Raw genomic sequence first — 21,536 nt, forward strand, 5'->3', positions numbered from 1 at the left:
CTCAAAATGGATAGTAGTGTCACTGAGTGAAAGCACTTAGAAACTCTATATAGGGTCACTATGAATCAATTGCACTTAACAATAATAACGTAAGTTCTGGAGTTGCACAAATGGCTAGTATAAAAGGTTGGCTGATGGAATCCTGATCCCCCATTCAGAACCTTCTGAGATGGGAAATACCCACTTGAAAAGACAAGCAGACCAGCCTGGAGCAGCTAGAGGAACAAAAGATACTTCTTGAAATAAAAGATCAGCAGGAAAAATAAAACCAAAACCAGCAGTCTGACTGCCTACTACAAGAACAAGCAAGTTGTTCATTGGGGAGCCATCAAGGCAAGCAATCAAATCCTGTCAGGACAAACCCCCTCCCAAGACTGAAACTCAAAGGGAATACATGCACAGACACTTAAGCTTGCTGGTGACCCCACTGGTCTACTCTACTGGTGAGAGGAAGTGGGGGAAAAGTAGCAATGAAGAGATTGGCTGAGTCCGACCAAGTTACATAGACCACCATCAACCTGGAGTATGGCGAGAGCTGGTTGGGCCGAAGTATGGTGAGACCTGGGGACTCGTGATCCCATGGACAAGGGCATGGCCACAGAGGGCTAGAGCTGAGAGTGAAGCATCCAGTTGAAATGAAGTGAGGGGATATGAACAAGGTTGCCTAAACTTGCCAATAGTGCCCCTTGGACCTAGCTTCAATGGCTAGATGTTCAGAACCCAGTTACAGGAAGGAAAGGGGGAGAGGGGAAATTTTTTTTTTTTTAAGAAAACAAGTGTAAATCGCAACTTCTGATGACTATGACCTACACTTATGGATGTAATAACTTAAAATACCAACCAATGGAGTGGGCAAAAGGGGGAAACAATGTTAAGATGCTTGGCTGTCTTTTGAATCTTGGTTACTTTGGTATACCATTATAAAATAGACACTTCAAGGGGAGAGAAAGGAATAGCCAGAAATACCACCTTAGAAAAAGCTTGTAAGTCCGTCTTCTGCCTACAACTGATTGGAATCCCTAAAATGGAGCTACAACATGCCCAGTGAAGGAGGCTTCCTGTGGATCCTCTGCATTACATAAGACCATAGGTAGAATGCTGAACCTCACCCAGAATCTTCTGAGGTGGAAAATTTCCACTTAAAAGGACAAGCAGACCAGCCTGGAGCTACTAGCAGAACAGAAGATACTTCTTGAAAGAAAGACTGACAGGAAAAACAAAAGATACTTCTTGAAAGAAACACCGACAGGAAAAACACAAAACAATAATGGCAGTCCAACTGCTTACTACAAGAACAAGCAAGCTGCTCGCCCAGGAGACATCAAGGCAAGTGGTCGGGTCCCCTCAGGGCAAACCCCCTTCCAAGACTAAGACTCAATGGAAATATATAAGCAGACATGCGCTCTAACTGGTGATCACATTGGTCACTGATAAGGAGAAGTGAGGAAAAACAGCAATGAAGCAGCAAGCTAAGCCCTACCACGTTCAATAGACTCCTGTGAACCCAGGTGGATACCTGGTTGGCCAGCAGTGTGGCAAGACCTGGGGATTCTTGGGCCCAGAGTCAGTGACATAGACACAGAGGACTAGAGTGGAGAATGAAGCATCCAGCTGATAAGAAGAGAGAGCATATGCATAAGAACACCCACACTTGCAGATAATACCCACTTGACTTGGCTTCAATGACTAGATGATCAAGAGCTAAACTAGAAGAAAAAAGAAGAGGAAAAAAAACAGAGTAAACTGATACAATTTGATGAGCTTGACCTACACCTAAGGATGTATTAACTCAAAAGCGGGAACAAATCTTTACAGCAAGATCAATCCCACCCCCTCCATACATAAAGTAGACAGTCATGGGCAACTTGGACATTGGCTACCCAAAATGGTGGGGCGGTTGGGGGTAGGGCTACAAAGGCAAGGAGTGACTGGCTTACAAGCTTTCAAGAGGGAGCCCAGATCCAGAGGGTGTGGAGGAAGGCAGAATCTCCACTGAGTAGTATCCAATCTGTATGGGTACGGCTAATGAAAGGAGATGGGGATAGGTCCTTTGTGGTACAATGGTAAATAATTGTTATTAGGACTGACTGCAAGGGTTGGAAATATAAAAGTGATGTTTTGTAGCAAAAGGAGGGGAGTGATTGACTTTGCAGTCCAGGAGCAGAGGTTCCGGGAACCATCAAGGGAGAAGAGCGGAGTGCAAGACCCTACCCAGAGAAGTGGTTACACCAGAGATGGAGGCAGAGACAATGACGTGGAGAGATGGAGTAGATGGGGACTCTAGACCCAGAGAGGGAGAGGGGCTGTGTGTTGACGACCAGGGGGCAGGCTTGAAGGGTATACCCTTTGGTTGGCTGATGATGCACGGAGGGGATTGTAACCATGGCAATGAAACAATATACAATAGGATGAATGTAAAGCTAATGTTCACCCATGTAAACTATCACATCATTCACAATAAAACATTTAGGAAAAAAAAAAAAAAAAGAAGGAAAGAATCTTTACAGCAAAGATCATTCCCATTCTCTCTGTACACAAGGTTGATAGGGATGGGTAACTAAGACACTGGCTACCTAAAATGGGGAGGGGGTACTGTAAAGGCATGAAGTGACTGGCTTGCAAGTTTTCAAGAGGTAGTTTAGATTCAGAGTGTGCTGGGGAAGATAGAATCCCCACTGAGTGGTTTTCATCCTGTCTAGACAGATCTGGTGAAAGAAGATGGGAACAATACTCTCATGATTCAATAGTGAGTAATTGTTATCATGACTAATTGTGATTGTCCCAACTGTAAAGGTAGAAGTTTTGTAGCAAAAAGGGATGAGTGGTCGATCTTACAATCCAGGAGTGGAGGACCCTGGGACCATTAAGGGAGAGGAGCAGGAGCAGAATATGGGACACTACCCAGAGAAGCGGCAATGCCAGAGATGCAGGCAGAGATGATGACAGGGAGAGACTGAGCAGCTGAGGATTCTAGACTCATGAAGGGAGAGGTGATGTGTGCTGGCGGGCAGGGGGCAGGGTGTGCCCTTTGGCTATGTGAATGATTGTATATTCCTGAGTGTTTTGGTGCACATCCAAAAAAAAAAAAAAAATCAAAAATAGAGGGAATAGAAAATAGAAGCAACACTGTTGAATGATGAAGCATGCAGGGGATTGTAATCATTGCAATGAAATGAATTGATGTTCCCCCATGTAAACTATCATTCAATCCATAATAAAAACTTAAAAAAAAAAAAAGGTTGGCTGCTACCCAAAAGATTGACAGTTGGAATGCATATGTGGCACTGGAGAAGAAAGGCTTATTGAGCTACTTCTTTTTGTTAAGTGCTGTCGAATCAGTTCCGACTCACAGCAACCCTGCATAGGGTTTTCCAAGGAGCAGCTTGTTTGAACCACCCCACACAACCTATGATTAGCAGTCCAGTGCTTATCTTCCAGCATCATACCAGGACCCTTCCTTAAGATTTGTTGTTGTTAAGTGCTGTCAAGTCAGTTCTGACCCATAGTGACCCTGTATAGAGAGCTCTGGTAGTGTGGTTATGAGTTAGGCTGCTAACCTCAAGATAAGCAATTCGAAACTACCAGCTGGAGAAAGATGAGGCGTTTTGCTCCCATAAAGATTTACAGCCTCGGAAACCCTATACCGGGTCATTATGAGTTGGAACCGACTCCACAGCACACTACTACCATCACCATACGGTTTCTGAGGAGTAACTGGTGAGCTTGAGCCACCGACCTTGCAGTTCAAACTGACTTCTTTGCAGTCCAGCGCATTAACCCACGCCAGGAGTCCTTAAGATTACAGCCACTGAAAACTCTATGGAGTACAACCAGTAAGAAAGAACTCAACAGCAACTGCTTATTTTGGTCCATATCTGCTTCAAGAACCTAAATACATAATTAGGATTCCAATTACCTTCATTTAGGCTCTCCCTAAACCACACTCCCACTCTCTCATCCCATTCCAGCCACACTGCCCTCTTTCCAGGTTTCTGAACATGGCTACTTCCCTCACCCCTTTTCAAAGACTACCTTTATTAGTAAGGAAGGTCTCAGCTTCCCACTCTACTTAAATACTCCCCACCCCAACTCGCTTTCTTGTTTTGTTTTTCTCGATAGCACTTATGTCAGGACATATCATAGGCTTCTTTGCTGTCTGTCTCTTCCCAGTTCTGTGAAATCAGATTTTGATCTATCTTTATGTTGCTGTATCCCCAGTATTTACAAGAGTGTTTGGCACATAATAAATGCTCCATAAATATTTGTTGTATGAATTAATAAAATCATAACACAAAACTGGACTAAAAATATCATGCTGTGTAGCACCATAACTAGAACGCTATTACAAGCAAGGTCTTTCCATTTGGGGCAGAATAGTGCAATATAGTGAGTGACAATCAAAACATCTGGGATTAGTGTAGATTTCAGGGCCAAAGAGCAACAAGGAAACAGAATAAAAGGTACAAGCAGCTCCTGAGTTATTTAGAAACTTAAAACAATTGTAGTTTCCAGCAACATAAACCTCTCTAGATGAAAATGTCCAGACTTAGAAGAGAAAGTGTATTTAGAGTATGACAACACTTAAATTAAAACAAAGAAATAAAATTCACATAAAACCACTGTCATCAAGTCAATTCTGACTCACAACAATTCTATATATGGTTTTTCATATTCTGAGAACAGAGAGCCTCCTCTTTCTCCTGCAGAGTGGCTGGAGATCTTACTGTTAGCAGCCTAACACTTATACAAGTACTACAAGGGCTATATGCATTTATATAGAGAAATGCAGAGTAAAAAAAAAAAAAGGAACACTTTACACAAAACTTTATGAAAGAAAACAGGACTGTTGTGTAACTTCTGCTCTATCTATGTGTGATGTCTAGCTCTTAGACAACAAATTACCTTATTGTTGTGTTGAGTCAGTTCCGACTCATATCAACCTTGTATAGGGTTTCCAAGGAACAGCTTCTGGGTTTGAATTGCAAACCTTGCAATTAGTAGTTTAGTGCTTATTTTTCAGCACCACACCACAACTCCACTGCCTCGGTAAGGCAATTTAAAAATTAAATACAATACAGCTCTTCAACTTCCTTTCTCAGAGAGTACTACTGATAACACTTAGTAGTGATATCATTACAAATTTTTTTCCCTGCACAATGAGACAGACAGTATTATAGATACAACTTTTTTAAAAGATCTTAAACAACAAGAGTTCTGTTTCCTGTAAGGTCGAATAAATGTACTTTTCCATATTCCTTCTGCTAACTCTGGTAGCAAAACGACTATGCTACTATTAGAGTTGGGCTACTGAGCTCACAGTCAGCAGTTACAAACTACAAGAGATTCCGTGGGAGAAAGATAAGGTGTTCTGCTCCCGTAAAGACCTAAAGCCTCGGAAACCCTATACAAGGTCTCTATGAGTTGGAACTGATTCCACGGCACATCACCACCACTACCACCACCAAGTACAATTAAGGAGTCCTGGTGTGGTGTTGTGGGTTAATGCACTGGACTGCAAAGCCAATTTGAATCACAAGGTTGGCAGTTAAACCTCACCAGCGGCTCCTCAAAAACCTTATATGTGGCTGTGATGGGTCTGAACCGACTTGACAGCACTTAACAACAATAACAACATTACAGTAAAACCCCTGGAAGTTACATATAAAAGAAAGATAAGACTCCAGAAGGTAAAGCAGCTAGGTACCTCAGGACCCAAGGAACAACATGTTGGTGAGTTTCCTGGGTTTTCTTTTTGCCTCATATTTGCTATCAGTAGAATCAACTCAACGGCACTTAACATGTTTACAGAAGGAGCCAGTAACTCAGAAATAACATTTGTTCTTGTTAAGTGCCATGGAGTTGGTTCCAACTCACAGCGATCCTGTATAGGGTTTCCAAGGCATAAATCTTGACAGGAGCAGAAAGCCTCATCTTGTTCCTGTGTATGCTAAAGGCACTAATCTTGTAGCTGGTAAGCTAAAGGCACTAATCTTGTAGTTCACAGTTCAGTGTTTATATTACAGAGCCACTATGCTCCCCAGAAACACCAATGGGTACAGCAAAATAAAAACAGAAGTCTGCTCTTTCTAGTCAAAGGGCCAAGAAAGGGACCATCTAGCAAGATAGCAAACTCATAGATAATAACTGCTCTATTCTGGTAGCGTAGTGGTTACGAATCGGGCTGCGAACCTTAAGGTCAGCGGTTTGAAACTACCAGCCGCTCTGCGGGAGAAAGATGAGGCTTTCTACTCCCGTAAAGATTTACACCCTCGGAAACCCTGTACAGGGTCGCTATGGGTCGGAACCGACTCGACGGCACTTACCAACAACAACATTCCAGCCAAACAGCTCAGGACAAAAATGATGGTCCCTGCCACACCAGCAAAGGTCAAGTGGGGACTCTAGACTTCCACCCTCAGTAGACTGCAATGTTGTTGTTGTTGTTAAGTGCCATCAAGTCGGTTCTGACCCAGAGCAACCCTGTATAGCATTTCTGAGGAGCAGGTGGTGAGCCTGAACCGCCAACCTTGCAATTCAAACTGCTTTGCAGTCTGGTGCCTTAACCTACAGCGCCACACCAGGACTCCAGTAAGGTGTTCCCTGACCCTGCACTTTACTAAGTGTGATATCCCTGTCCTTCTCCAGGGACTGATTCCTACTAACAACATGTCCAAAGTAACAGAGACGAAGTCTCACCATCCTTTCTTTTAAGGAACATTCTGGATGTACTTATTCCAAGACAGATGTTTGTTTTTCTGGCAGTCCGTGGTACTTTCGGTATTCTTTGCCAACACTGTAATTCAAATACATTGATTCTTCTAGTTCTTCCTTATTCACAGTCCTGCTTTCACATGTATATGAGGTGAGTGAAAATACTATGGCTTAGATCAGGTGCACCTTAGTTGTTAAACTGACATCTTTGCTCTTGAACACTTTAAATACGTCTTATGCAGCAGATTTGCCTAATGAAATACGTCATTTGATTTCTTGACTGCTGCTTCCATAAGTGTTGATAGAGGATCCAAGCAAAATGAAGTCTTTGACAACGTCAATCTCTTCTCTGTTTATCATGATGCTATTTACTGGGCCAGTTGTGAGGATTTTCATTTTCTTTACATTAAGGTGTAATCTATACTGAAGTCTTGGATCTCCATCAGTAAGTACTTGCTCTTTGCTTCCAGCAAGCAAAGTTGTTTCATCTGCACATCACAGGTTGCTAATGAGTCTTCCTCCAATGCCGCTTATTTATAGATGTATTATCACTATTATAGAATTTCATAGCATAAGCAATCTGTCCATAATCTTTTATATCTTTTTAACCAAACCACAAAATGTTCACTAGTCTTTCCCCTGGTTACCAATTAATTAAAGACGTCATCTGAAATCCGTAGCCAGTATTAATGCTACAATGTTAATGCTTTTTCATTGTTTCAGTCTAACATCTTTAAGTCATAAGCAGTTCCTTTTTAAACTAATTTTGCTCATATTCTAGGATACTTCCATGCTAAAAAATATATTTTTTTAATTTATAAATGTCAGGCTGGTAGCCATAAAATAGCATATGCTTACCACACAGCATGTACTTAGTCAGCAAAGAGAAACAATAAAAGTTTAACTCCTTAATAACCTACAAAGCATAATCTACCAGTCAGTTTTACAAAGTCAAACATATTACCATCTTGGGCCAGAAAAAATTGTGGGAAAAGAAATTATTGGGATAATCCAATGGTTCTTAACTGAGGAGAATTATGCCTGAAGGAGGTATTTGGTAATGTCTGGAGCCATTTTGGTTGTCACATAGGAGAAGGAGAACGGCTAGAGTCTTCGTTACATCAAAATAAAAAGCATTACCACTCCTGCAATTGCCTACTAACTGGGCAGCTTTCCTTAACTCCTTTCTCAAAATAAATTATACCATCTTGAGTGGATATTTGCAAATTTGAAGAATAACTCAAGTACGCTAAAAAGTGTAATTTCTAAAATATGAACTGCATAAACAAAGCTAGAAATATATAGCTGTCTATCAAAAACATGGAGTCCTGGTGTGGCACTGTGGTTAATGTGCCAGACTGCAAAGCTGTTTGAACTGCAAGGTTGGCAGCTGCTCCTTGGAAACTCTATTCAGGGTCGCTATGGGTCGGAATTGACTAGATGGCACTACATAACAACAACATCAAAAATATGGTATATTCTAGAATGGCACAGCTTAATATCCTTGTATTATATCATTTCAGACTTTTAAAACATTGAAAATTGGAATCATTTAGAAACATATAAATCCTGGTGTGGTGCTGTAGGATAAGCACTGGACCTCAGGGTCGGCAGTGGTTCAAACTCACACCAGCCTCTCCTCGGAAAGCCTGTAAAGGGTCGATATGGGTCAGAACCAACACAACGGCACTTACCAACAACAAGCTCTGAACACAGTCAGTAGAAAAGAATGTATAAGAAACAACACAAGTATATTTTTAAGAATCAGATTTTCTGAAGCTTAATTCTAAATTCTTGAAACATATCATTCCTAATTCTTGGCAAACATATGTGACAGCTTTGTAAATATCAACAGTAAATACCAACAGTAGTTTACTTTTGGAAAACAGTAATTAAGAATTGCAAATCCAAGAAAAAAATTAGGGCACTTACAGATGTCTGGGACATACTTGACTGTTGTGTGACACTTCCTGTGGGGGAAGTAGAAGGTCTTCCACTGGACAAACTTGCCTAAAATAAAAAGACCTTTATAATACTATGTCTATAAAACCCTGCAGTGAAAAGCTTTCCGGTACCAAGATAACAAAAGCACAACAACTCAAAAAATGAACCAATTCACTGTATGGTCAACATGACTTAAGCTTTAGTCAAATTGATTTTTTAAAACAGAAAAAAATGGAATGATGAAAATGAAAGAATCAAAATGCTAATCTTATTTTATTTATACCCACTATCCATTCACTCTACAGGTTTCTATCTTCTTTGAGTGGAAATCACCACTTCAACATATGAAAAAGAAACTGGAGCTACATCAAGAACCAGTAGGTTTCAGCTTCCTAACTTCCTAACATGTATTATGAACATGATGTTACTTTAAATTACACTATCAAGAAGCAACAGCTGAGGATCTGCTGATAACAGAAATAAGTCTCTTACAAGGTCAGTCAGTAGAGATCCTACATGAATGTACTGGGGAGATATAAGATCAAATCTCACATACAAGTTTATTTAATGGCAGTATAAATAATCAAGAAAATCATTTTTTAAATGGTTCATCATAAAATCATCCTGGTATCAGCAGGAACAGTATGATTCGATTTTAGAAAGCTGTATATATATACTTGTAAGTAGAAAATTTATGGAGAACAACTATTAGTCTCTAATTATCCGGCCAAAGAGAAAGAAGGAAACCAAAGACTCAGATAAGAAAGTAATTCAAAGACATATGGTCTACAGAAACTATGGTCTCCTTTATCCTGAGACCAGAAGAATTAGATGGTGACCAGTTACTACTATGAACCTTTCTGATCAGGAGAAGAATAGCCAACTCCTCAGAGAGTACAGAAGTCCAGACTAACTGGATCAGTTGAGACTAAAAAATTCCCTAAGACTATCATCCCTAAAGACACATCGTATCTTTAAACCAAAACTATCCTTTGAGGTCATCTTTTACCTAACTGATTGATTCATAAAATAAAGAATATCACCTGTGAGTAATGAGCTTCTTTAAAAAATCATCTTTATGAGACAAAATAGTCAAAAATTACTCTAAGATGAGAAGGGGAAAGGGAACTAGAGGACTGGAAATAGCAGAACGAACAGAATGAATCTGAATGATTAAACATTGTGAAAAATGGATCAATATCACTGAATAATTTGTTCAGAAATTATTAAATGGGAACCTAATTTGCTGTGTGAACTTTCACCTTAAACAATACTTCCCCCACCCCCCCCAAATCTTCTGGAGGAATACAAACTATTAAGTGTATATATATATTTTTAAACAGGGCAGTCATGTTTTAAGGAGATACTCAATTTTATTCAGATTTTTAAGATTAAAATGCTTTGCAGTAGAGACCAAAGCCAGTAGGGGGAGCAGCCTCCCTTGCCAAAAGGCAGACAGTTCAAATCTACTAAGAAGCAAGTCAGAAAACAGGCCTCGCAGCAGTTCTACTCTGCCCACATGGGGTTCCCGTTAAATCCAAATGGATTAAGTAGCAACAAGCAACACCAATATAGGAAACTGTTACAGTGATCATCTGACAAAAGTGGGAAACAGCAGTGGGTGTGGAAAGGAACACCATTACTTTCCCTCGTATAAACAATTGTAAACTGTTTAATGTTTTTAATATGGAAATTATTTACACAGTAAAAAAATTTATTTTTTTGGCTCAAATGTAAATTTATGCAACTCTGACTAGTCACTATTGCTCCTAGCATTTTATTATACACAAAGCTCTGCCATCAGCATAACATTTCTATAATGTAGCTAGAAAGCAGTGGGACAGAGGCTAGCAACAGAGTAACTTCTACACCATAGTTTTTTCCTCGTTAACTTCTATTTGACAGTCTATGATTACATTTCCATACGGAAAAACCATCACAGGATCTCTGAGAACTCTGAAATCAAATCCACTATGTTGACTTTCAGTCATCATCTGTAGATAATTTAAGCTTTAGTCTGCTAAATGCTTCATTTCTATCAATCTCACCTGAACAGCTGCAAGGCTCTGAAGCTGGGAGCTGCTCAAATGCTGCTGCTGAAGAGCTGCAGTGTGCAGCATCAAGTGCTGCTGTTGAGCCGCATACATCTGCTGAAGGTACTGAGCAGCTGAGCTGGGGGGGCGGTGCAGTGCCTGTTGGATTACCTGTGATAAGCCAATTGAACCAATGTCAAGCCATAGTCTTAACCTTAGTCTTTACCATGAAATAAAGTACAAAGAAAGATGGCATTCTGAAATTTCACTACATTGGTAAGAGCCCTCTGCCACCAAGTTTATTAACATATTTCTCTCCTAGTTATAGATGCCCAGGATCACTAATTTATTTAAAGTAAAATTACCAGTAGAAGCCATTTGCAAAAGAAGAAATGTCCGGTAAGCATTTCAAAAGAGTTTCAATCTCACTAGAAGCCAAATGTTTACAAAACTAAAGAAAGATACTATTTCCCAACCTTCAAATGGATAAAGTTTTAAAAGAATACTAGTACTAACTAGGGAAATAGATACCCTCTAACCTGTTAGTAAGAATGTAACTTAGACTATAACCTTTAGAATACAGCTCAGTAGAATCCAGGACTTGGATGCATATAAAAACACTTTTTTGTTGTACAGACATCACAAATTAGATCAGAACTGTGTGGTAGTCACTATCCACATATGTCTACTCAACACTTAAAATGTGGCTAGCAAAATTAAGAAATTGAATTTTTTAACTTACTGAATTTTAATTTATTTAATTTTCACATAGACAGCCACATGTAGCTAGTGGCTACTAAACTGAACAATATAGCTATAGATCTGTATTTATTAACAGAAAAAAGCATTCCCAAATAAATCATAAGTAAAAATTACAGGTTACTAAATAGTGTATACAGTAAGATTCCACTTCTATATGAAAATATTTGAAAAAATATTTAGGAAAACATGACCTAATAGGTGGCTAGATTAGGCATAAATTTTATCTTCTGGTTTGTACTTTCCTATGTCTGACAATCTTAAAATAAGTACATTAACCATATAAAATTATAAGGCTATTTCATAATTACCAAATTACTTTTTCATGTTTTTACAGATGTTCAAATTCCTTGTTTCAACACAGAAATTATTCTTACTGAAGAAATGTTAATCATTACTAGTATTTATTAGTAAAATGTAAAATCTGAGCCTGAAATTTCACTGAAACAGTCAAGTAGTTCAATAAGAAAATAAAAATTCTCTATTGGTCCAAAAGGAAGTCAGACTACTCTAGCCCTCTGCAATGACATACCAACATTCTATCATGCTCAATGGATCTGAAACAGCACAGAACCCTAACCTTAGGATCACACCAGAGAATCCCAGTTAAGTTGACAAAGAACTACAGGAGCAAGTAATGACATATATCCTACCTTGTGAGGGTCTAAGTTAGGACATCTTCAACCACAAAGTCAAGAATCTATCCAAATTCCAAAAAATGATTATTTCCTGTGTTACTGTTTACTTTCATGTGTTCATAGCTCTCTCCAACTACAGACTGCTAAAATTCCTACCACAAAAACCAATGTAGTCTCTTGACCTCTAGTTGCTAGCATTAAGTGATTGAGAATTACAATGAAATGTCCTTTTGGTCAGATACATTTGTTTATTTTCTTCTAATCCCATAATAAGATTCTTAAATCAAACATAATAAACAAACTATTTTACATAAATGTTTACTACTTTTTTTTTTTTTTTTTACACTAACACATCCAACTTAAAAAATAGCTATAAACAATAATGGCATATTAAAATATTACATCATCTATATGCTCAGAAATCTGGACAGCTGTCCCTAGGGCTCTAGTCTCAGAGAAAAGTAAATGGCATGAGCAGCACATTCTGCTAGGCAGCTTGCATTTCTGCTGAGCTGGCTCAGTCTCCACCCGACAGCGACTCACAATAGTGCATACTAAACAGTACAAAAGCTAAACAGAATGCTGGGACATATACTCTCGAAAGTAGGAGATGGGGTTATATAGCAGACAGGTTAAGTTGTTTTCAGGATACAAGGCAATTTTGAAAATCCCAAGAAAACAGGCATAAAAGAAAGAATTAAAGTAGTGTAGGGCACAGTTTCTGGAGTCAGAGAATGTAGGAGCTGTGAGTTTGGGAAAGTTACTCAGTGTCTTATTTATCTGGCATTGCTATAACAGAAATACCACAAGTAGATGGCTTTAACAAACAAATTTTATTTTCTCATAGTTTAGGAGGGTAGAAGTCAAAACTGAGTGTGCCAGCTCTAGGGAGAGGTATTCACTTTCTGCTAGCTTTGGAGGGAGATTCTTGTCTCTTCTGAACTTCTGCTCCTAGGTGATCTTCATGTGGCTTGGCATCTCTCTTTTCCCATGTGCACTTGCTAGCCTGCATAGATTTTAATCTCTTTTATATCTCAAAAGAGACTGATTCAAGATACACCCTATGCTGATCCTGCCTCATTAACATAATAAAGATAACCCATTCCCCAATATAATAACAATAAACCTAGAGACTAGAATTTACAACACATTATTTTGTTGTTGTTAAGTGCCAAGGAGTTAGTTCCAGTTCCCATTCATAGTGACCCTCTATAGGGTTTCTGAGGAGTGACTGGTGAGCTTGAACCACTGACCGTGTGGTTCAAACTAACTTTGCAGTCCAGTGCATTAGCCCACAGCACCACACCAGGACTCTGCACACTACTTTGTTGTTGTTGTTATGTGCCGTGGAGTTGGTTCCGACTCATAGCAACCCTGTACAGGGTTTCTGAGACTGTAAATCTTTACAAGAGCAGAAAGCCTCATCTTTCTCCCACGGAACAGCTGGTAGTTTCAAACTGCTGACTCTGAGGTTAGTAGCCTGATTCGTAACCACTACGCTACCAGAGCTCCTTGCACATTACTTTTAGGGGGGACACAATTCAATCCATATACTTAACCTGATTTAAAAATTAATTTTACCATTTATAAAAAGGAGCTTGACACACAGCAATTATTCAGTAAATATGAGATAGCATTATTTATTGAAGTCCTGGTGTGGCTCTGTAGAATAAGCACTAGACAGCTAGGTCAGTTTGAACCACAAGATCCAAAGTTCAAACTTACCAGCTGCTCCTCGGAAACCTTATACATGGTCGCTATGTGTCAGAACTGACTCGACAGCACTAATAACAATGACATCATTATTTATTAGGTATCTATAACTCTAATGTGCCTTACATAGTTCAAGATACTATATTTCATCCTCAGAAGAACTAATGAGGTAGGTGGTCTCATCCTCATTTTACAGTGTCCCAAGAAACAAGATGATGCCTGTCACTAAGGCTACATAGCTACTGTAATTCCAACAAAAGTTAGCTCAGATTGCCATGCCCAGGCTCCTTTATGTACACGGTATTGCCTCAACCTCCATTATTATAAAGATTAACTACATAAACTTTACTTTCTCAACTAAATGAAGTCTAAGACTTTTCCAAGTTAAATATCCCTTCCCCAAGATCCATATCCACCAGTACTCACCAATGGTAGTCCTTTAAGATAGGTGGTGCACACAAAACAATAAATCCATAAAGTCTCACTGAGAGGGTCCCACCTGAATGAGCTCCAGGCAGGCACTTCCCTCCTCACACTTGATTGGGGGCAGGTCCCAGATGCCTACTTGATGTCCAAACAACTCCCCTCAACTTGGTGAGTCATGATGGATGGACATGATCTCTTAAGTCCACTAGCCCACCACCTCCCACCCTCATCCCAGCAAGTGGTGCCGACCACTCTGTCATGCTCGCCCACACACCACCCACCCCGACTCAGTGAACAGCAATGACTACTCCCACCTGCTCACCTGCACACCTCTCATCACACTACCTCCACTTCCCCACCCACTGAGTGTCACTGTCCTCACTCCCATGCACTCACCTACTTGTCTCCCATCTAACAACTTCAGAATGGTTCCTTCTGCTTAGGATTCTAGAACACCTAGGTTTAAAATGCATCCTCTAAAGACCTAAATAGATCTCCCTGAGCCTATATTTTGGGTTCAAATACGTATTCTTAAACAATCCAAAAAACCTAAAGCTATTATGCATGTTTGGAGCTCTAAGCTGAATGTTCTCACATTCTAGCATCACCCAGATACCTTCTTCCACTTCTAATTTTCCTGATACACAGTCTATATAAGCTACTCTGCTGATTAATCTAATCCCTCTCAACAATATGATTAAGGAGCCCTGGTGGCAGAGTGCTTAAGTGATTGACTGCTAACAAAAAGGTTGATGGTGTGAACAAGCCCAGTGATTTCACAGGAGAAAGGCTTGGCGATCTACTCCTGTAAAGATTACAGCCAAGAAAACACATGCAGTAGTTCTACTCTGTCACATGGGGTCACTATGAGTCAGAATCAACTACTAGCACCTAACAACAACAAGAAGCAATGATTATTAAGTAACTTGCTGATTGTTTCAAACACCAACAATTCTAACTGTACACTTGATATGAAACAATGCATGCATCTGGCTTAAGCATAAACTAATATGACATCCTAAATCTTAGACCAAGAAGCCCTGGTGGTACAGTGGTTACGCTCCTGACTGCTAACCAAAAGATCAGTGGTTCCAACCTACCAACCACTCTGCAGGAGAAAGACTTGGCATTTGGTTTCCATAAATATTATTGCCTGGGAAACCCTATGGAGCAGTTCTGTTCAGTCAGTGCTTGACGGAAGCAGAAAGGGGACAGGGGCTGTCAGCAGGAAGGAAGTCTTAGCCTACGCATCATTACGCAGTTTAAATACCTGTACAGCATGTCGGTCTGAGCCACTGTAGACAGATATCTGTGGTTGCTGCATTCGAGAAGAGGAAGTGGTAATGGTTGTGGTAGTAGTGCTACTGGTTGTTGTTGACACCGAAGACGTTCCAGGGTTTGCTTCACTATCCATAGCTGTACTGTGGTCCTTAAATCTAGATGGCAGAGAACATCAAGAACTTGTATTGGTAAAAGCATTCTCTTACAAGCTTTATAGAAACAATCATTACTCTAAATTTCTAAGAAGGTCCTCATAAGACACAGATGACACACAGCTACCATAAACACTTGGAAGGAAAAAGCAACTTTACACATTTTTAGCATATTTAATATTTAATACCTAAAAATCCTGAATTCTAACTATTTAGATATACAACTCAGATAAATCCTGCCTACATTTTACGTTGAAGTACTTACTGATGAAGAGCAAAGCCTTCAGTATGGATTACACCTCAACATAAAAACAAAACTCCTCACAACTGGACCAATAAGTAGCACAATGATAAACAGAAAAAAGATCAAAGTTGTCAGGGATTTCATTTTACTTGAAGCAACAACCAAGAAATCAAATGGCATACTACACTGAACAAATCTGCTGCAAAAGACCTTTTAAAGTATTAAAAAGCAAAGATATCACTTTGAAGACTAAGGGGCTCCGATTCAGTCATGCTACCGCCTTAAATGCAAGTAAAAGCTGGACAATGAATACATAAGGCCAAAGAAGAATTAATGGCCTTAAATTTGGGTGCTGGCAGAGTACTGAACATATCATGGACTGCCAGAGAACAAAAAAATCTGTTTTGGAAGAAGTACAGCCAGAGTGCTCCTTAGAAGTGAAAATGGTGAGACTTCCTCTCATGGAATTTGGACACGTTAAGGGAGGAATGGATCCCTGAAGACATCATGCTTGGTAAAATAAGAGGGTCAGTGAAAATGAAGAAGACCCTGAAGAAGATGGACTGACACAGTGACTGCAACAATAGGCGCAAACACAGCAATAACTGTTAGGATGGTACAGAACCGGAAAGCGTTTCATTCCATTATACATAGGGTCACATGAGCCTCTGTATAGCAACAGCCCCTAACAACAACCACAAAGTTTATTTTGGTATTAGTGAAAAAGATGAGGGTTTTGAAACCAAAACTGGTTAGAAAATAATAATATACCACCTAGGAAAATAACAATTTACAACCTTAAAACATTTCTTTAACCATATTAATTGTAAATTAAAATCATTCGTATCTCTACACTAACACAGAATGCTGAAGAATTTGCATTAACTAGCTTAGTTTGTCTACACATACACTTTGCTAAGAAAAATTTTATATATTTTATTAACTTCTTGACTTTTCCCCTAATTAGTCTACAGTATGTCCTTACTATGCCTAATATCTGTTATACTTATGAGCCAATTCATCTGCTGAAAGAAACAGCTGAAAGCCAACTTCTCACATTCTCCCCAAATCTCTTTTTATAAACAACTGCTCCAAATTTTGAAAAAAGCATTATGTCATTTTAAATCTTGTGTACACAATGAAGTGTATTTTTCTATTATGCTTTTAGTTTTCCCCCCTCCAATGATACTTGACTTACATTGTGGTACAAAATTCTGTTAAATACGGTATCTAATCGCCTCAACATTGTTAGACATTAGAACTACAATGGTTTTTGTATGGTCTGAAATGCACCACATGGTAAAAAGCAAACTTATTATACTGCTTTTATCTGCCTTTTCTTATCTTCTGAGAAACAAAATCAGACCACCTTACATCAGCAACATTGGCAGGAATTTAACACAACACTTTCTATATCGCAGTAAGACAAAAGGAATTTGGCACTAATTGTACAGGCACAGACTAATTCCATACTGTGTCCTTTTATGTCATGTATGTAAATAATATTTATATACTCGTACCAATGTAAAAATTCTCCACTTAATAAGGAAAAAAGGTGAAAAGAAAACTTGAGGAAGGGGTGCTGACTCTTTACTTTTTAAATCTCTTTACATCTCTTTAGCAGAGTCCTACTGTGATACTATAGGATAAGTACTAGATTGCCAATCAAACGATCAAACCCACCAGTCACTCATTGGAAACCCTACCCAAGGTTTTCTTTATGAACTTGATGGCACTTAACATGTGTCTTTTAAGTTTCCCAGTTTTACACACTGACTTATAATCATATCACATTATCATATGATAACTGTTCAACATCATACAGACTTAGTGGTAGATGAGGTGAACTTTTTACCAAACTACGGCCTGTGATAACACTTTAGTACCATAATACCTGTTATATGCCACAAGTCAGCTTAAATTATGGTTCTTTTGGAGTGCTGATCCGTTTAAACCCAAACCCGATGGTAAGCAGTTCATATTACAAACCAAAAATGATAAGAGAGAATTCCAATTTCAGGCACAAGTCTAAACATCAGTTAGTCGAATTGTCCAAATAATCGCATTGTAAGCCTGGCACAAAAGAACAATTTCGGTTACCTCCACCATCTATGCACACTAAATGCCTGCAAAATACAACCAGCAGCTCTGGTACACACGAGGCCTACCCAGGAAACAGTAAGTTTTTGAATCTCTAACTACGCATACCATCACACGGCCACACAAGAATGTGGCCCTCTAGGGAGGCGACAGCCCTGCAGCCTGAGGGTAACCTAAGGAAAAGAGCTTCATTCCAGGGGGTTTTCAGCCTCAGTGGACCACTGCAGCCCCCAACACGCGAAGTCCAGCTCTGGGACAACTCCTCCACGCCTCCGGGAGGAGGGCCAACGGCAGCCCCAAGTCTCCAGCCAAGGAAGAGCAGGGCGGCTCTGGGGCGGGAAGAGGGAAGCGCGAAAGAGGCCTGGAAGTACCCGCCCGCCAGCACTGCGTAGCCTCTGCGGCCCCCGGCCCGGGCAGCCACGAAAGAATTGCCAGCAGGACCCACTTGCAGAGATGACAGCGCCTGAGGATCCTACCAGAGCTTATCTCCCAGAACGCCCCAGCGGCACGGGCCCCAGGGGTGACCCTGCGCGAAGGGCCGCACCGATCCGGGATCAGACAGCGGAAGGGGCGCTCCAGCCTAGTGAGTAACTGAACCCACACAGGATGCCTCCGCCCCCCGACATGGGCCAAGGAGGATCCTCCACCATAAGGTTACCCTTTCCCCGCACTGCCCACGAAAGAGCCCTGAGATCTTCCCTGGAGGAACATGTAGCTGCCCCCACTTGCCCCATGGCTACGACACCAGTCACCAGCAAGTCACTCACTCCGCTTCCGCCATCTTCTCTCCTCCATCACTAACTCTCGCTGCGCATGCGCCCCCTCAGCGGCCTGTGGAGGGGCGGGGTCGGCTAATCTAGCTCCCTTCCCTCCCCCATATGGGGTCCTTAATTTCCGATCCCCCTCTCATATCAGGCCTTCTTGACTCTATGATGAGGCCACGTTTCCCAAATTTAGATACCAATTTCTCCTTCCCAGCTCTTTACATTCTCTCAGGGTCTTCTTCCTGATGGGAAGAGGTGTGTAACCAATATATGAAAAGTTCTGCTTAGACTTGAATAAAAAAAGAAAATTTTTAGTTAAAAAATTTGAGAATATCTAAAATATGCCAAAATCTCTACAAAGAAGGTGCCACAAAAGTTGGATGCTGAGAGTACCCTAGGAATATTACTCATGCTTTCAACATCAATTTTACTGAACAATTTAGTAGAGATGCTAACTTAATTTAAGGATACAGTTGGGAAAACCACCAGTTTGCCATTTGTTGTTGTTAGTGCCATCGAGTCGATTCTGACCCATAGCGACCCTGTATAGGGTTTCCAAGGAGCAGCTGGTGAGCTTGAAACACTAACCTTACAATTCAAACAGCTTTGCAGTCTGGTGCATTAACCCACAGCGCCACACACCAGGACTAGGTGTGGTTTATTATAGAAGTCCTGATGCTGCAGTGGTTAAAGCACTCCAAATGCTAATTGAAAAGTCAGCAGTGGGAACCCACCAACCCTTCTGTAAGGAGAAAGATGTGGCAATCTGCTTCCCTAAAGATTTAAAGCCTTGGAAACCCTCTGGGGCAGTTCTATTCTATCCCACAGGGTCACTATAGCTTGAAATTGACAGGATAGTGATGGGATGTGTGTGTGTGTGTGTGTGTGTGTGTGTGTGATTTATTTCACGCTGGATGAGATGACATAAAAGGTTAGTCAAAAGAGTGATTGTCTTCCAAGAAGTATAATCTTGAGAGTGGAGGGGGTTTTATAGAAATTTGTATGTAATATAATAAGTGTTCTTAAACAGATCCACTAAGTGTTTTTGGAAACCTTAAGTCTAAGGAATAAGAAATCTTTACTGCCCTTCACAGAAAAAAACATACAACCATACCCATCATAAATGGTGGAATTTCTTAAGGTGGAATCACACTAATTTCAAGAATTGAGAAAGAATTGACATAAATCCATCTTAAAAGTGTAATACGGGCTAATGAAAAGTATGCTTAATCTTAGAAAACCTGTATCCCAGAATCTGCCTAGAGGGAAAAGGACATTTTCTATGTAGTTTAAATGGTCCCTTTCCTTTCTTCTCCATCTGATATTGTTTCTTCACCTTCTTTTTCTATTATCTGACAGTTGTACCTATCTTGTACTCCTAGGAGAACTCACTGATAAAGTCCCCTTTGAAAACTCCCTGTACAATCTTAGAAATAAGAAAAGTATTACTACTTTGCTGACTTGCTCTTATGATATCAGTCATGACCTCATAAAAATCAACTGTCAATTGAAATACTTAAGCTATTTTGTTTAAAAAACCAAAGTGTAAAAAGCAGTCTTAGACCTAAAGATAGAAAATGCCTAATTCAAAGAAATGGTAGGAATAAATAAGACCCAATTGTTTATTTTCAATCTTTCTTTCCCTTGAGCACCTAAGACCTATATTTATCTATATTTCCACCTCATGCAGATTGAAAAGTCAGAACATTAGAAGATGCTATGAAAAATCAAATCACTACTTTTTCTAACTTTTTATTGTGTATTGAGTAAAGGTTTACAAAGCAGATTATCAGTTTTACATTCAGCAAATCATATACTTTACTTCATTACAATGATTTCAATCCCCTCCATGTTAATAGTATTTACCCCTCTTCAACTTTTACTATTGCATTCCTCCCTGTGTTTCCCACTACCTTCATCTTTCCTCGGCTAACCTTCCTCTCATTGTATATATGTTGCCGTCATCTCACCCATGTTAACATGTATCTATCATCTAACCCAAGGAGCTCTGGTAGCGTATTGACTTATGAGTTGAGCTGCTAACTGCAAGGTCAGCTGTTCAAATCTCCCAGTTCTTTTGTGGGAGAAAGAGGCTTTCTGCTCTTGTAAAAGTTTACAGTCTGGGAAGCCCTATACAGGGTCTCAATGAGTTGGAACCAACTCCACAGCATAAAGCCACCACCACCACCACCTTCTAGGCCGTGAATGATTTTCCCACTTGCCTCCTCGACATAACCATCATTGATGGTTTCTTTTATTAAGAAAACCTTACCTTAACTTTTTACAACTGTGGACTCCTAAGAAATTTGTCCTTTTGTGGTTGACTAATTTCACTCAGCCTAACTTACCCCAGCTTCATTCATGTGGTAGGGGGTTTCCCAGATTCATTGTTATATAGTATTCCATTGTGTGTATGTACCAAAGTTTGTTTAACCATTCTTCTGTTGATGGGTATTTAGGCTGTCTCTATTATCTTTTTGATGTACCACTTGTAGACAGCAAATTAAAGGATTCTATTTTTTATACATTGGTTTCTCTTTTCAATTTACATTCAGTGTAATTATTGAAAGGTATGGATTGATTGCTGTCATTTTGCTGTGTGTTGTTTTGTGCTGCTCTTGGTTTCTTTCTTCCACCTAATTTTGTGTGCTAAATTCATTTTGTTTATAGGTTTTCTTCATTTCTGTTGCATGAATGTTTACTAAATCTTTTCTAGGTTTCCTCTTCTTTTTTATTTTGATGTACGAGTGTATTAATTTTCTTTGAGGTTA

The 21,536-nt window shown here is 39.8% G+C and overlaps 1 protein-coding gene across 3 annotated transcripts in view; it reads right to left on the reverse strand.

The window, feature by feature from the left end:
• PHC3 (polyhomeotic homolog 3 (Drosophila)) overlaps nucleotides 1-18,810 on the reverse strand; it is a 97,786-nt gene extending 78,976 nt beyond the window's left edge. Inside the window, exons 1-4 of one of the 3 annotated variants that reach the window (XM_006861823.1) lie at nucleotides 18,754-18,795; nucleotides 15,495-15,660; nucleotides 10,704-10,859; nucleotides 8,644-8,721 (exon numbers count right to left, since the gene is read on the reverse strand). In XM_006861823.1, the coding sequence (XP_006861885.1) occupies nucleotides 8,644-8,721; nucleotides 10,704-10,859; nucleotides 15,495-15,638 (378 nt within the window). In that variant the 5' untranslated portion in view covers nucleotides 15,639-15,660; nucleotides 18,754-18,795. Of the gene's footprint in view, nucleotides 1-8,643; nucleotides 8,722-10,703; nucleotides 10,860-15,494; nucleotides 15,661-18,753 lie in introns of all 3 variants that reach the window. The other 2 variants (XM_006861822.1, XM_006861824.1) reach the window with 2 other exon arrangements.
• Between the last annotated feature and the right edge of the window lie 2,726 nt (nucleotides 18,811-21,536).

Source organism: Chrysochloris asiatica, unplaced genomic scaffold (genome assembly GCF_000296735.1).
Source record: "Chrysochloris asiatica unplaced genomic scaffold, ChrAsi1.0 scaffold00043, whole genome shotgun sequence".
Lineage (NCBI taxonomy): Eukaryota > Metazoa > Chordata > Mammalia > Afrosoricida > Chrysochloridae > Chrysochloris > Chrysochloris asiatica.